This window comes from Nanorana parkeri, unplaced genomic scaffold, assembly GCF_000935625.1.
Source record: "Nanorana parkeri isolate BGI_ZX_2015 unplaced genomic scaffold, ASM93562v1 scaffold257, whole genome shotgun sequence".
Lineage (NCBI taxonomy): Eukaryota > Metazoa > Chordata > Amphibia > Anura > Dicroglossidae > Nanorana > Nanorana parkeri.
This window is the reverse complement of record NW_017306525.1, coordinates 1,245,259-1,262,289: the sequence shown is the minus strand read 5'-3', so window position 1 is coordinate 1,262,289 and position 17,031 is coordinate 1,245,259. Positions and strand designations below refer to the sequence as shown.

Sequence of the window (17,031 nt, the reverse complement as noted above, 5' to 3'; positions counted from 1 at the left end):
AACCTCTTGATTCAGTTCCCACTCATTGTGATGAATAGGTCTCCGATTTAAAAAGTATGCTTTCACATTGAACTGACCTCTTATGTGCACAGACAAGATAGACTGGATATTCTCCTCTGCCCAAAAAAGAATCTGCTGAGCCACTGCTAATAGGCCTGGAGATCTTGTGCCACCCCAATGATTCAAATAAGCCACTGTGGTGGAGTTGTCTGAAAAAATCTGATCCACCTGACCCGCTAAGATGGAGTGAAAAGCTTTTAATGCCTCCCGCACTGCCAAAATCTCCCTCATATTTGATGATGCCCTGCTCAGTTCTTGCAGCCAAGGCCCTTGAGCATGAGCCCCAAGAGTTCACATTCGTGGTGACACTGACTGGACTGATTTGGTACCACAACCTGCCTTCTTGCAGCCTCTTTGGAACTGTCCACCATTCGAGAGAGCGGCGGACCTCTAACGGGAGCTGAACTCTGAAGTCTATGGTCTCCTTTTTCCTCTACCACTGGGACAACAGGAAAATCTGTAATGGTCTTGCATGTAGTTGAGCCCAATCCAGAGCTGGACAGCTGATGTCATGACTCCCAACAATCTCGTGATTTCCTTTAGAGTCACATAATCTTTGGCTATGGTCTGCTGTGACATATCTAGAATCTTGCAAACTTTTTCCTCTGTGAGAAACCTTCTTTGAGCCACCGAATCTATTCAATAGCCCAAGAAAACTATGGAATGGGTAGGAATGAGGGAGGATTTTTCTATGTTCAGAATCCACCCTAATGTCTTCAATAACTCCCTGGCCTTTTGTAGTTTACTTAACACTTCCATCTCTGAAGATGCATAAATCAGAATATCATCAAGGTAAGGAATCAGGAAGACACACTGAAGAAGCAAAGCAGACACGGCTTACACCAAAACCTTTGTAAAAATTCTCAGAGCGGCAGCGAGGCCAAATGGTAAGAGCCTGGAATTGCCAGCAAGAAAATCCTCTATTTGTTTGTACCGCAATTCGAAGAAACCTCTGATGTTCCCAACAAACTGGAATGTGAAGATATGCATCCTTTAGATCCGGATTGATCATAAGCACTGACTTGATAAGAGTTCTTTGCAGAGTAAATTTTCTCCATTCGAAATTTCTTGAAGATCAAGAATCGATTCAGTCTTAAGATCATTCTGAATTTTCCTCCCTGCTTGGGAACTAGAAACACATGGGAAAAAATCCCTAAAACCATTGATTTTCTGGCACTAAAACCATCACATTCTGGCATACAAGCATCTGAATACAACCCTAGAAGGCCAAAGCCTTTATACAATCCTTTGCTAATCTGGTTAGAAAAAAAAGGTTTGAGGAGAAACAGAAAGAAATTCCAGGTGATAACCTGCTTTTAATAGATCCAAAATATACAGACTGTCCGAAAGCATCTCCCATTGAGGAAGGAAAGGGAAATCCTTCCCCCCACCTTCTTCAAATAGCCATTTGGCATCTTTATTGGAGGGCTCTGTAGTATTAAAGAGTAAACCTCCTCTTACTTTTTCTTTATTAAATGGCCAGCCTTTTCTGGGAGTCTGGGATTTATTAGCCTGATCTTTTGTGCTTGTGGCGGACGGAAAAACCTTGCATTGCAAAACCTCCTTTTTTCAAGAAATGTTTTACCCTTCTCTGATGATCTGGCCAGTACCTCATCCAAACCAGACCCAAACACTAACTTTCCTTCAAAAGGCAATCTACAAAGTCTAGCCTTTGAAGACCCATCTCCCTCCCAGGACTATAACCAAATGGTGCGTCTGGCAGGATTTAGAAGAGTCCCAGACCTAGCACAGGCCCTAATGATTCTGCTGAAGAATCAGCCATGTAGGGACTCCAAAATCTGTTCTGCCAGTGCAACCTTGGAGAGATGTTGGGATACCCTTTCCAACCCTAAATCCGTTTCTAGCTACACAAGTGGCAGCAACAGCTCGTGCCATAGCTGCCGCATTAGCATCCCAAGCTTTACATAAAAGGGCTTCCGCCTTTTTAGTCCATTTGATCCCTTATATTACCAGCATCCTCAAATGAAAGACCAGCCTTCTTTGAAACCTGAGCTAATGGAGCATCTAATTTAGGACACTTGAAATATCCGTCCTCATCCTCTGTGCTAAAAAGGGAAACTTTCTTTTCCAAGATCTAAAAGATAGGAACTTACGCTCTTGCATTCCCCAGAAACTAACTCACTGCTGCCTCTTGCGATAACTAGGGGCTTAAAATCCCCAGAGAATGCATTCCAGTCCATTGCAGAGGCTTATTCTTACAGGATTTTAAGAGCCCATCTTTCAGGGGAGGCAGTGGGGATGCACAGTGAAGTAACCCATGCCACTCAGAAGCATCAGAAGTTGGGGCTGAGATATTTTTTTTTCCGTAACAGCTTTAGTTTAAATCACCTTTGTAGGTGATCTGATGTTGGGGGGGTTGAGGGGCTTTCACAAGAGCAGACCTTCCATTTTCATGCAAGGCCCGGTTTAAGAGAGAGAGAAAAAAAAAAGGGGATAAACTTGGGATCTCACAATGAAAGTAACGGGTATAAATAAAGGATATGCTCGGTGGGTGTGCCAACCATTAATGTGGATTGGAAGGGATGCTTGCATGGACCGGTGGTACAGAACAATTGCAAAGGATTTGTGGCAAATTGTGTTCTCCTCCCCACTTCCTCCAAGTCAGAAAGTTAGATTGTGTAGGGGTGGAGGAGAAGTAGTTAATTAAAGAAAAGGGTTATATGTCCTATAAAACGGACAAAATTTGGAGACTGGAGGCAAAAAAAAAAGTAAGAAGCGATCTCTCCAAAGTCAGGGGATATCCTCTCTTAGACAGCTGTCACCAGCACACATTTAACTATTTTAAGATTTCCACTCCATTCCCGTTTTGGTGAGAAATGAAAAATGTTGGATTTCCAGTCACTAGGACTATGATGAGGGTGATTCTCCTCTGCAGGCTCTAACCCTTCCACACTCTATACAAAAAGTTTAGTTACATACACAAACTCTTAGCAGCCCTTTTGCTTCAAACATTAACATTGGGGACATGTTCTTTATAAATAATGTTACAAAGTTTGCATACAGTAATCCCATTTCTTGACTTAATGAAGAATCATTTATGCTTTTTTCCACTTATGTTAAAAGTAGGATTGTAATGTAAAAAAAAAAAAAAAAAGTGTATGTCCAGCCAAAATGGTGTTTGGTTTTTTTGTTTGGATAGAAAAGTAAATAATTAAAGCCCGTCAGCTCCAGTAGATATATTTTTTTCATAATTACTGTCATGGTGACAACAGTTTCACCAGACACGAAGTTAGGGAAAACGTGCAACAGGAACAAAGATCGAAGTAAACGCTGACAGGGAACCTATTGTAATGTATTTCTGCCTGTCTTGCTGTCAGACATTTTACCTTACCTCCTGTCTGGTAAAATAATTTGCACTGGGACAGTAAGTGAGTGGAAATCTCTCTAACAAAGTCACAAAAAGAAGTAAAACCAATCAGTGTTTCTAATCCATTACCACTGTATACAAAACAAAAAATATATATATTATGGATGGACATACACTTTATGAAGAATGCTACAGGCAGTACACATTTCAGCATCTTGTTTACTTTACAACATATGTATAAATGAACTTGTAAATTCAAAAAGCTCCTGAAATGTATCACTCCTTTCCAAAAGTAACGTTGTGCTGAAGTCATTTGGCATTTAGTGGCAGATTTATACACAGCTTCGATCACCCACCAAAGGGTCTGTAATTTTCACAGAATAATGTCATTTAAGATGGTGCCAGCACTTGGAGTTTGTATACTGGACTGTTTAAGCCACTTTGCAACGCTCTTGGCACCCAAAACCACTGAAAGCCCACCGGACATCCTTATGACTGCAGATTAAAGCTCACGCGGTTGTTGTGGCACATTGGCAAGGCATCTCCTTCAGAATGTATAGCATCTGGTGCTAGTGAAAGTTTCTGTAAGGCTTGGCAGTGGAAAGGCATATCCGTATCGTTACGCTAACATCGAAGAGTAGTTTTCACATTTTCCTGTAGAATGCAGGCAGCAGCAGCACAGTTCCGAGTCAAGCAAGCCCAACTTCACAGTTGTTGCTCTCACTTCTCCCGAAGGACGCAGACTCCAGCATCACACCGCTGGGTGGCCATAGATGTAGCTACATCCCAACTGTCAATAACAGGGTCATAGCATTCAACACTGTTCAGCAGAGAATTACCATCATACCTAAAAAAAAAAACAGAAAAAGGTATAATTATATTATTTATGCTGACCTTATTACTTTATCATGCAAAACAAGCTTGGATTCATGCATGGAGCTCCAATGTCTTGGCCATTCCAGTCAAAGAACTTGGAATCATGCATGCATCTCAGTCAGAGTAGTGGAAAACCCCTATTAAAAGTAGAAATAATGTTACTAAATGATACATTTATGATTTCATAAACACCCCATTTTTCCTTAACTATTCCAGCCCCCAGGCCTTTTCATCCTAAATCTCCTTGAATCCTAGAGTGTTTTTTTTTGTATTTCTGTGAAGTCTTAGGTTTTGCAGCATTTATAATTTTGGTTGTCCACCCTAACGTATCACACATCATAATTTTTCGTGACAAATACGACTTTAATTAAAAAAAAACATTGTTTTTTTAATTTTCTTGGTTAAAAAATAGAAAAAAAAAATATTTAATAAAAACTAAATGCATTTTCCTGGAATATTTCCCATTGCCACACACACAATATATCTATATAATAAACAAAGTCAGCTGATTAAAATTAGATCACATTAACTTGACTTTTAGGTAATGTAGCAGAATGATAAAGCTCATTAACACATGTGTTTTACTTTAGGAGAGCTTTATTTCCCTTTCGATGCTACACTGCAAGGTATGCAGGGGAAGAAAAACAAACAAACAGTTTGTGTGTATTGTTAGCGTAATATTAAGTCAGGTTGCTGAGGGCACAAATTAGCATGATGCCAACTTTTTCACAGGTTTGCGATTGTTAAAAATGTGAATGACAATGCGTTCACCTCACTTACATAATCATTAGCTGCTTCCACAGTGAATGAAAATGTCATCCACATCATCAAATAACATTGTTGCAACCTAGGAATTCTTGATCTAGTCCCTGACTGGATTTGGTCAATGGAGACACACACACACACACACACACACACACACACACACACACACACACACACACACACAAATAGGGCTCCAAGGAAGCATTTCTGCTTAATTCCGTAACATGCAGTAACGTTTTTGAAACCCGTAAATTATTTTAAAAACAGTCCATAATAGAAGTCACCAGCACTCGATGATATGTGCAAGAAGTAAAGCACTTTTTATTAAATTGTCACATGCGTCATACAGCCAACGTTTCGGGGCCACGCAGGGTCCCTTCTTCTGGGTGACATAGAAGTCACCAGCACTCTATGACCTATTATGGACTGTATCTGGCACGGTGCCATCCGTGTTGTCACTTCAAGCACCAACCTTTCATCCAAGGTCTGTACGCTGTATGTAGTGCAGGTGATTTCGTATTATCGATTATTTTAAAAACAAACAATCTATAAAACCTGTTTTATTGATTAAAATAAAAAGAACAACAAGCAACTGAAAGGTCCTAAAAATACACACCCTGCAACGGCATACAATCTCCCACGTAGTACTGTAGCCCCAACATAACAGCGCGGAGTGGTCATGCTAGTCATCGTCGTCCAAGAGTCAGTACGAATATTATAGGCTTCCACAGAAGATAGATGAGATGTGCCATCAAAGCCTCCCACCACATATATGTGATCATTTAGCAGGGCCACACCAGCACCTGTGGTCAAAAGAAACAAATGTAAGCTCCACAGCAAAGAGATATATATATATATATATCCATTTTAAAACCTAAAGGTCTGAATACCTGAGCGCTTGGTTGCCATAGGAGTCACATGGCTCCAGTGACCCGTATGTGGGTCATATCGTTCTACTGAGCTCAAAATGTTTAAGCCATCATAACCACCTAAAAACCGCAAAACAAAAAGGAGGTAACACAGAGGTAAAAAGCAGTGCTTGTTGTAGTGTAGCATGAGATTTCTAGTGTCCCTCACCAAGGCAATAAATTACTCCATTGGCCACAACAAGTCCTGCACCTTCCCGTGCTGTTTGCATGTCACCCAACATACTCCATTGGTCAATATTAGGGTCATAGCGCTCCATACTTGTGTGTCGGCGGCTTCCATCAAATCCACCTGAGACATATATCATGTCTTGGAAAAAGCAAATATGGGCTCATTAATGGAGGTAAAACAATAAATACATTCACTATAGTTAACCAAGAACAAAACATATTGCTTTGCTAAAGAAGCTCCTTAAAGAAAGGATCCATTCAGCTGCCGTCTACGGAATCTTGCCACTGGCAGCTGTCATTCCCTGGCTGAAGCTACTCAAGCGCCATGTGCTTACAACACAAAAAAAAAAAAAAAAAACATTTTTTAAATAAAGTGGGGAGAAAAAAAAAAAAAAGTATTTTCAGTTTTGGCCTGACCATTTATGCTGCATGGAGGTGCGTTGCAGTGCCATTCATTTCAATGGCACCCCAAACGCGCTTCACACCCTCAGTGTGATTGCCTGCACTGGAACACATGGTACTACAATGTCGTGCATTCCAGGGCAGTACGATTGCGAAAAATCGTGCAGCAGTTTTATTCTGAAGTTTGCAACACTGAATTTGGGTATTTTATTTTATATTAAAGGATGGTATTTATTAGACATGTGCACGGCAAAAAAAAAAAATAATTTCTGATGAAACAAATGAAAAACATTTCAGCAAGGAAAACAAAATATTCTGCTGTTTCGGATTCAGAGGCAACAAGCCTCCGAATCCAAAACCGCACACTGAAAATGCAGAACGAGCGGCGGCCATGGTGGCGCGTCGTCATCTTTGAGTGCATCTTGGTATATACCAAGATAGGGGCACCTCTATGTTCGGGCACCACCATCTTGGTGTATACCAAGATATAATCAAAGATGGCGCTACGCCTGCGTGCGTTCTGCAGACGAATTTATGTATGCCCGAAAAAAGTTTTAGCATATTGGGGCATATAATAAAATTTGTTATTTTGGATTCGGACAAACTGCCAAATCAACCAAATTCATTGATTTGTAGGTTCGTCCAAATCTGAATGCACATGTCTAGTATTTAATTTGAATATTAGAGCAAAAAACAAACAAAACAAAAAAAAAATTGGCCACCTAATTGATTATAAAAATAATTAGTTGCAGCCAGGTAATACGCTTCTTTTCAAGGACTTTTTTTAATTCTTGTTTTGGCGACAGGGCTCCATAGCACTTCAACCTCAGTAACATTTATCACTGCAGGTATTCTAAATGATGATAAATAGCTCCCACTTGCAGTGTTGAGGTGTGTCACTATAGGACAGCCAAATTCCCACGCAGGTCTACTGGACTGGCTATACTTTTGAATTTGTCTAAGTATAGGAGAGCAAGAATCTATTGCTGACCTCCTAAAGTGGTTGCTCCTGCCAGCCCTCTTCTTACATTCATTGGAGCCACAGAGTACCAAACACCATCTTCTTCAGAAGTGTAATCCAGACACTCTACAGAACTAAGTCGGGAGCGCCCATCATAACCTCCTATTACATAGACACGGTCCCCAAGAGAAACTGTGGCAACATATCGCCGCTTACGGGTGATACTCTGTATGTAGGAAAATAATAAAGGGTAATTTAAGTTGTTTGCTGTAATATCATAATCACAAAAAGCTGCATATCTAATATGCAAGATAAACTGTATATTCTCCTGTATCATACACACAACAATTATGCAATCAATGCAAACATCAGGAGGGAACGAGAGACCCCAACAAAAAGGCCTCAGCATTACTCAGAAACTCAAGTGCTGAGATCTTGCCTTTGAAGACTCCTAAAGTGAAACTACAAACGTCATATCCCTCACAGTCAAGAAAGGTGCGATCTTAGCCTCTATTTAGATTGCAGTAGCCATGGTGCTGTACATGTGATCAGCTACACCAGCCATATGAGGGATTGAAAGGCTGGTTGAATACTGAAATAAGCACCCTGGCACCCTTGACAGCTGGCATGCCTAAATTGGTGGGTAAAGTTCTCTTTGATGAACCTGTAGTCCAGCTACATTTAGAGGTATTCATATTTTTTTGTATCAAGCACCTTTTCACATAAGCACCCACTGACTTCTGTAGCTGCAGGCACTATGAAACAATTCATAGAAGAAACACTTAGGTTGAAAGTAGTTCTTAGCTCACCCTGTTCCCTCCTCCAGAATGGCTGTTTAGGAGATTAGAAGGCTGCCGAGTACTGCTTGGAGAGAGTAGCAGAGCGAGCTGCTGACAGTATAACCCAACGTGTACATGAGCCCCAAGATGAACTTCTCTTATTTGCTCTTTTGTGGTCTGCTAAATACACCACTAGAAGATTTTGTTGCATTTGTTCAAGTGCAAAAAATACCTGTAGATTTTGTTAGAAATTTAGTGAGCTGATAACTTTCTGTGCTCTCTGCCTCTGCCCAAGGAGGGATTGTGGAGAGGAGAAAGAGAGAAGGAGGTATGCAGTGTTTGTAATCCATCAGAAATGAGGTATGCAGGGCTGACAACATGTGCTTTGGAATTCAGAGCCAAAAGTACACCGTGTGGTCATGTTAAAGAAGTTGTGAGCACACTAGAATTCTGGCATATCAACATTTATTCTTTCTGTACTTGCAGCATGTTTAGAGGAATAAAACATGGGGAAATGTGCATGTATTACAGAGATGTATGGAATCTGGTTTTTCTTGCCTTTGTATACGCAATAAACCTTGTGGATGAATTATTCCACAGTGCCTGTATACGCATTAAACCTTGTGGATGAATTATTCCACAGTGCCTGTATACGCCTTAAACCTTGTGGATGAATTATTCCACAGTGCCTGTAGCTACACAGGTCAGTGAGAGCTTGTTTTAAAGCCAAGCTGTAAATGCTTTAATACCCAGTCTGGCCACATTTCCACATTAAAGGGACACTAAAAACTCAGGAGTTTAAAACTTAACTATTATCTTAACTTAACTAAAACTTAACTTAACTAAAACCTTAACTATTAACAATAATGTATCTTTTTTGTGCATCACTCAGCTATAGATCATCAAATCCTCTCTGAATTGGTGGCTACCTTACAACACTCACAGGGACCATGTAGAACAAAAGTAACCACCCTCCCGAAGGAAGAAAAGCAGTGTCAGCACAAATTCAGAGATGATTTGAGGATCTACAGCTGAGTGATGCACAAATAAGATACATTTATGTTAACAGTTAAGATACTTGCATTTTTAGGTTTTGACTTAGTTTAGTGTCACTTTAAAGTCATAAAGATCAAATGAGTGAGTCAACCTGCCATGCAGATGGACAAAGCAACCAAAAACCTAGCAATTATAGTTCCATCATTTGACAACCTTTTCTCTCAGCTCACTATTTCCTGTATACAGTCATCTCTAATAGCATATGATAACTACAGCAACCCTATTATGTATATAATTTTCAGTATGAACATCAGGAACTGGGCAATAAGTACAGTCCAATTAGGAAAAATAAAATGTCAAGTATAGCTAAACTACACCTGCACATAGCTCTCCATTTATATTAATTGATATTAATGGGGCCTGAATGACTGACACTGCAATGTGGCTCGGTAACAGAAATGGGAAGTGTCAATAACAAACTGTTACAATGCATTTGTCTACAGTCCCATATCTATAGCTCATCATAAAAGCCCTGGACACTACTTGTTTTTAAAACATGCATGCTAGCGATTGTGAAACCATTGAGGCTCACTACAATTAATATTTCAAATCACCAGAGGGAAGGGAAAAAAAACTCACTGGAAGGAAACTCCATTCTTGGGTTTTGGGATCATATTTCTCCACCACATCAATTGGAGATTGCTGGCTACCAAACCCACCAATGACAAGAAGAACCTCATTAGCACCTTAGAAAAATATACACAGTAATAGTTTAGTAAAATGCGCATGGCTCCATGTACTCTGTAAAAGCAAAATGTGAAAATGCAGGACTAGTAAATCTACAAGTTATCCTCATAAAACTCTTTTACCAAGGATACTGGCAGTTGGCAACACTTAGTTCTTAATACAGGCTCCCAGTAAGAAATATAAAAACAAAAAAAGGTTAAAAAAAAAGCCAGCTTGTGCTATAGGTGTTAAAGTAGGAATTTTATTTTACTCTAGAAACAGGAATTGGATGATAGGTTTGCTTGAACAATTGGCGTTGTGAAACACGACCCTAACAAACAAATTCGTTTTTTTTTACATTTTTTTGGTGAACACAATACTTATCTTAACCAACATTTTTTTTTCCCCCCCCCCCCATTTTACTTGTCTGCTGCTAAACCTTTAAAAATTCAGTGGTAATTTTCAGTAATTTCGGCTACCTGTCCCAGGAACCATTGAAGTTTCGAACGACATTCGTCAAGTCTGATGGGTATTATTAAAAGTTTAGATGAGACTTTTCGTATGTACTTTGGTGCGCAAGTCCACCAGTTAAAAGTAGTCTTGGTGAATGAAGCATGCCCTCTTAGTTGCTCCGTTAGCATACATAATTATGAAAAGCTGTCACATAATTTGAACTTACCCAAACGCATGCGAGTTCTAGGACCCTGCATCTGACTCCTTAACTCTGGTCGGAGATGAAATTTCTTGGCTTCATCTACTAAGTCTCTGCACTGCAGACTACATTTGATCAGGGGCTGCAGAAAGACACACATAAATGTATGCAAAAGATAAAATCAGGAAGGCTAAACCAACAATCCACTACTGTAGAAGCTCTTTTATGTACCTCTGTATCTATGACATCTGTGATATAGCGTGGCGTTAGCAGAGGCATGCGCACATACTGAAGAAGCTGTGAAAGTGATTTCTCCCTGTGCTGTTTGTTGTGCTTCACCCAATTTATAACGGCCTCAAAAACTGGCTCTTCTGAATCTACCTGCATGACAAGCAATAACAACAATAGTAATATTGCTTTAGAAGCTTTAAAGAAAGGAAGTGGAAAATCTCTACTTTTGCCCCCTCGCTGCTGATCAACTGTTTACCAGCACTTATAAGCAGTCCTATGGCTACCACAGTGCAAAGTGGCATGGTTTTCTTTAGCCACTCTTGGAAACCCTTTGCTTTACAAAAGGTTAGCGGATTATTGCTTATGCCTGCTTGACACAGGGTGAATTCCCTACCGATGGGTTTCTAAAGAAGGCTGAACATGGCTGCTTAATAGCACTAGTAAGACCGCTGATTAGTTGGGTTTTGTAAGACACAGATCTGTCAACAATAGATCAACAATAGCAGAGGAGGCAAATGTAGATAGACATTCTCCTCTCTAAAAGTGGAAAGATTTTTTAAGTAGAGATCAAATGGTACACAATTTACTGTGTTGTACCTGAATCTCATCACATCGAATCAGTTTCTCCACCTCCTCCTGCTGCAACAGCATAAACTCCTCATGTTGCACTACTTCTGGAAAGTGTTTCTGACTGTAAACTTCAGCCGCCTGCATCAAGTCTAAGCAATTATGAGTCTCTGCAAAGTCACGAATTCCTAAGCAATTGGAAGGGTCAAGCTGAGATTCTAGAAAGTCACAGCATGCCTGTTTCACACCTGGGGAGAAAGTTAAGATAATAGATGCTTACTCAGAACAAAAAAGAACATATAAAAAAGGATAAGCTATATTTATAAGACAACCTAAGGATATGCATATTTTCTCATTGGGAACACAGTGTCCCGTCAGAAGTGTAGGAAAGCAATTGTTGTAAGCTCTGAAAGAGAAACTCGCTCCTGTGAGTATCATTGTGTAACACTGCCTAACACATAGCTGGAAACTCACCTGGAGACTCCTAGAGAGTTCCTTCCAGCTCTGATGCCATAGAATGACAGAAGTAGTAACGGCAATGTCATGGACATGCATTCCAACAATTGCTCGTTTGTAGTCCATGTATCATCTAGAATGCCCTTTTTTTTTTGCCTCCCTATAGTCAAGTTAGCACGGTTTGTTTAAAGGGCCTTATTATAATGTAATCCCCTGCTGGCCTGCCACTATGTAACTATGGCACTGTTCACTCCATACTTGCTGCTATTACACCATTTCCTCCATTTTGACACAACCTGTGCCCCTTTTGGCTCCTTCCTTTACCCAGCCCCCCACTTCTCCCCAATCTCAGTCTCCCCAACTTTGGAAAGTTCCAGGTATGGCCATATACCTCAAACAAAAAGAGCATTTTGGCAAATTTCCCAAACTAAATGCACACTGTTTCATCAATAAGCTAAACAACTTATTTCAAATAGGTTTAAAATCCACACAGATTTTGTAAGAGAAAGGTATTGCTGTTATTACATATATGATGCCCCATCTTTCATCTGAGGAGAAAAGAAAGGATATGATCAGATCAAAATGACATATGAAAACATGAGTCTACAGCTGGCCATACAACCTGCGGGCTAAACAATAAATATCTAACAAGTTCCTCCATCCATGCTAAATAGCAGCATGTGTGCCACTGTCAGAATACCTGAACAGTGACTGCACCGTCTATCCGACAACTTTCTGTCTGGTACCTTCGATTTTGTGAACAAAGGATGTCGGGTGGAAGAAGGCAGCCAACAGGGCCATCCATTGAGCAAACTTTGGCCAGCTTAACAGATGGCCAGGAAGATGAACCAATGGTGAGTGGGATCCACACTGAGTTTAACATCAACCCAGATGTTAAAATGCCAACACCAGCATGAAGAGGCTTAAACTGTGCTTTATATACTCCTGGTGAAGCAGTAACTGACTTGGCTTATCTGTATTTGGAGCACTGCCTCTGTGCATCCACAAGGAATATATGGGAAGTCCTGGCACTTACAATGGCCCCTGAAGCTACACCAGCCAACTTTGCCTGTGAGTTGCTAATAGATTGAGAACTCCCTAAGCAGCCTAACCGCACAGATACTCTTGGATAAGAGCAGTATCAGTATATAATAAATCCAATTAAATGATCAATTATTGGGCTAATCTTAATGACACAGCTCAGAAATGTAAAAAGGACTTGGGGCCATGGACTGAGAACTACCATTTTTCAAATCGCCTGCTGAATGGAGTTGCTATCGCTAAAAGGTTAATTTTCAAGCAACAGACATTTTACCTCGTATTTTTTTTCTCTACCATTTCTTTTCCCCCCTTTATTATTGCCATTACTGAAGCCCCAGTGTATCTGATCCTAAAGGGAAAGTACTAAAAAATTAAGTATTTCTGCATGAATGTGAAATGTCTGAAGTCTTATATAGTTATCACTTATATTAGGGATGCACCGATAGCAGTACAGTACTTGTACTCGAGAAAATGCCCCGATACTAAGTGCCAATGCTGGCTCTTAAAATTTTTAAACATGAGCAGCTGCCTGAGATCCCATGCTTGCTGGGGAGCTCAGGCAGCCTGCTGGGTACCTTGTAACAGCTTTCTTTTACAGCACTGGTCAGGCCATACATTTCCTCCTTCCCGCCGCCCACACCTGCCCAAGCAGCCGTGGGGAGATCTGGAACAGCCCTGTTAAGAATCGCACCCACCCAAGAAGCCCTGGTGACACCTGCACGCAGCCCTGGGAGAGACCCATAAGCAGCCCTGGTGAGAACCTGCACATCCTACTGCGATCCTGCATAGCCCTGGTCAGACCCTTCACTGCATCCTGAGATGCTGCAGAGCCCTGGGGAGCCACACAGAGAATGTAAATTCATATTATTCTGCATTGCTGTATTGCTTGGGTTTGTCGTCCTCTATAGCTGGTGGTATTCTGCACTGCTGTATAATCTGTCGCTGGGATTTATAGTCCCTCTAAAGCTTGCGATTCTGGTAGCTCTGCCACAGACACCATCAGTTGCAGCTGTGACTGGGCCCTGGCTCTCCACCACTGTCCTAAAATCATTAATCTGTATTGTTTTAGAAAAACGGTCACTTGACACACACACAAAAAAACAGTTATCCGTAATTAGTATTGGCGAGTACTTTGGAAAAAGTATCGGTACTCGTACTTGGACTTAAAAAAATTAAAATGGTATCGGTGCATCCATAACTTGAATTCACTTTCTCAGTAAATATAATTTAACTTGTCATATTTGCGCAGAAAGGATTGAGGCATCCTTACCTTTAAGCTGAAGTAAACATGCAGCTGGCAAAAGCTCTTGCACATTCTCCACTGTTACATGAACAGTCTCTGTGTACACAAAATCAAGTAGGATTTCCATGGTGGATGAAGTCAGTCCCTGGATATCAATATATGGTTTTCCTTTCTCAGATAGCTGTAGTTAAGTAGGAAAAAAGAAAGCTTCTTTAAAAACAAAGTATTCTGAAAGAAACATACCAACTATGCGGGTATGTTCACACCTCTATGACTTTTCTGCATTTTAGGCCACTTTCAGATGGGCGGTCTGATTAGATCTGCCTGTCAGTTTTTTTGGGTGGATATGATCGAATGCCCAATGTTAGTCTATGGGCAGTCGGATCTAAACAAATGTGTGTCCATTTACATCTGATTACCCCGACTTCGTCTAGGTCTGGAAATCAAAACTGGACAGAGTTCCATTTTGGACAGATCTAATCGTGACAGATCAGAGGAGTGCTTATGTAAATGGATACATGTCCGCTTACATTCGACTCCCCATAGGCCTAACATAGATGAACTAAATTCAGACTTAAGCTGGAGGGGGAAAAAATTAATGGACAACGGTGAAATCCCTTCCGTACTGCTGCCTCTAGCAGTTGAACAGATAACCTGTTGATCAGAGCGGATAGCGCCCGTGTGAATGGGGGCTTACATGCCTTGATATTCATCCCTATGCGAGGTGCGTTTTGCTAGACTCTGCGACAAAAATGCAGCAAGCATGGACTTTTTTCATATAATCTATCTGCAACAAAACACATATGCAAAGGCATCCTATATTGATAGGTTTAAAAAAATGGACCAAAAATGTAAACCCCCTTTTTAGATTTGTGAACAAGCTTTGTCTTCAAATAACCTCACTGACCTTCAGTCAGCAACTGTTCTAAACAGGTAACTGCCAAAGGAAAATCTGGAACTGATATGCAGTACAGGAACACATAGCAATGCATTTTATCTGCATGGAAAAAAAAGCAAATGTTGAATCTTTGAGGCCAATAATTTGGCCCACATATGAGCTGCTGCAAACTTAAAGCCAAGAAATACCTGCTCAGCTGCCAGTGCAGCTGATAAAGACCATGTTCAGAACGGACATACTTAGTTCAATTCCACACTGATTTTATAGCTGGATGCATTTATTAGGCCCCACAGATCTTCGCTGGTGCCAATAATGAGCACAGAAAAGTAGTCCATCACTCAGAAATGCTATAGCTTTTGAAAAGTGTTTAAACACATATGCATGACTTTTAATCACTGACCAAGTTGAATACAAGAGTAAGGTAAGCTTCATAGCCTGTTGCTGGTGGAGAATCTATTATACCAGTGGTTCTCAACATGTGTAATCTCAGGATCTACATTTATACTTAAGTCGTGGCCCAAGTCGCACTGCAATGGGTGCCACACGTTTCGGTGCGGGTGTACGAACTGTTGGTGGAAAGTGCGTTTGAGGTACCATTCAAATGAATAGCAACACAACACACCGCCCACAACAGAATGCCCGGTAGGTGCGATTGTATGGTACAGTGCGTTAACACTATGCGATTAACGCACTGTATCAGTGTGAATGAGCCCTCAAAAACACCAACATACATACATACACAATCTCACTCACTTTTTTTTTTTTTTAAAGTCCACCCAGTCTCCCTATCTTACAAGAACTAGAGTGGATCTCAGCCTGGGGTCCAGCGTGGACTGCCCTGCTGTGACAGAACTCCATCCATATGTGCATTGCTTGTATAGCTCCCTTACCCGCCCTGCAAAGGTGGCGGGAGCGAGAATGTGATGTCACTCCGGTCCAGGCACCTCTACGGGACACATGAGGGATCTGTAAGCAATGCTCGTATGGCTGGAGCTCCTTCATGTTCATACCCCCAGCCCACTCCACCTCAAGCTGACACTTGACAACAGACAGCATGAATGGCTGCTTGGCGCGAAAACTAACAGTACTGTAATAGTGGGAGGCTGAGGAGCCGCTCACCTAGAAAAGTGGAAGGCATGCAGCAACCAACTAAACAAAGCTTCTCGACCCACTTTTGGGTCACGACCCACCAGTTGAGAACCAAGGTATTATACTATAGTCAGCCTTAAGCTGGCCATACGCCAGTAGAAATTTGCTCGTCTTTGGAACTTAGGTTTGATCATAGTTAATAGGGGTTAAATCGATGATAGTTTTTTTTATGTGGACATCCACCAGTGTATGGTCAGCTTTAGCCTTGGCAGGGACTAAGAAACTCTTTATAGCAGACACAGCAAGACAAAAAAAATAAAAATAAATAATAACTTCACATATGCAACCACTATTCCCTAGGTAAATGATTAGCTCCAACAAATCAATACTATAGTATTATATACTTCAAATTACAATGTTTCTATGCAATATTACCTAGTTCCTTAATCTGTTAATCAAAATGTTTTGGTCTACAAAAAAACACCTCTAGAAACACTTTTCTGCAAATAATTGCACTTTGACAAGATGTCCATTAAAAAGAGACAACTTACCTCACTGGTAAACATAGCACAAAAATAGTCACTGCAAGCAGCAAGAACAATACGATGAGCAGGAAAATCCTTCATATTTACACGAAGGGTCACATCACACAACGTCTGGCTCTTGCGCAAAGAGTTCATAGTGTTTAAGATTGATTTAGCATGGGAGTTTGTCATGATGTCTTTGGGTGCCATGATATCAGCAGGCATTACCACGTCTTAACTGACCTTTTAGCAAGGAAATAATAAAATTAACTTAATTTAATATTGTCCAAAAAATATGTACAGCAAATACAATATACATATCAATGTATTACTAAAACAA

General features: G+C 40.7%; 1 protein-coding gene across 2 annotated transcripts in view; it reads right to left on the bottom strand.

The window, feature by feature from the left end:
- Positions 1 to 17,031, bottom strand: part of KLHL12 (kelch like family member 12) — a 30,457-nt gene that overhangs the window by 10,182 nt on the left and 3,244 nt on the right. The window contains exons 2-12 of one of the 2 annotated variants that reach the window (XR_001941253.1): positions 16,719 to 16,934; positions 14,208 to 14,361; positions 11,471 to 11,688; positions 10,874 to 11,023; positions 10,670 to 10,784; positions 9,904 to 10,010; positions 7,520 to 7,715; positions 6,107 to 6,265; positions 5,920 to 6,018; positions 5,646 to 5,832; positions 3,686 to 4,235 (exon numbers count right to left, since the gene is read on the bottom strand). Coding sequence is in view for 1 of the 2 variants with exons in the window: in XM_018556894.1 (XP_018412396.1) it covers positions 4,109 to 4,235; positions 5,646 to 5,832; positions 5,920 to 6,018; positions 6,107 to 6,265; positions 7,520 to 7,715; positions 9,904 to 10,010; positions 10,670 to 10,784; positions 10,874 to 11,023; positions 11,471 to 11,688; positions 14,208 to 14,361; positions 16,719 to 16,916 (1,710 nt within the window). In the remaining variant the exon portion in view is untranslated. Of the gene's footprint in view, positions 1 to 3,652; positions 4,236 to 5,645; positions 5,833 to 5,919; positions 6,019 to 6,106; positions 6,266 to 7,519; positions 7,716 to 9,903; positions 10,011 to 10,669; positions 10,785 to 10,873; positions 11,024 to 11,470; positions 11,689 to 14,207; positions 14,362 to 16,718; positions 16,935 to 17,031 lie in introns of those variants that run through there. The other variant, XM_018556894.1, reaches the window with a different exon arrangement.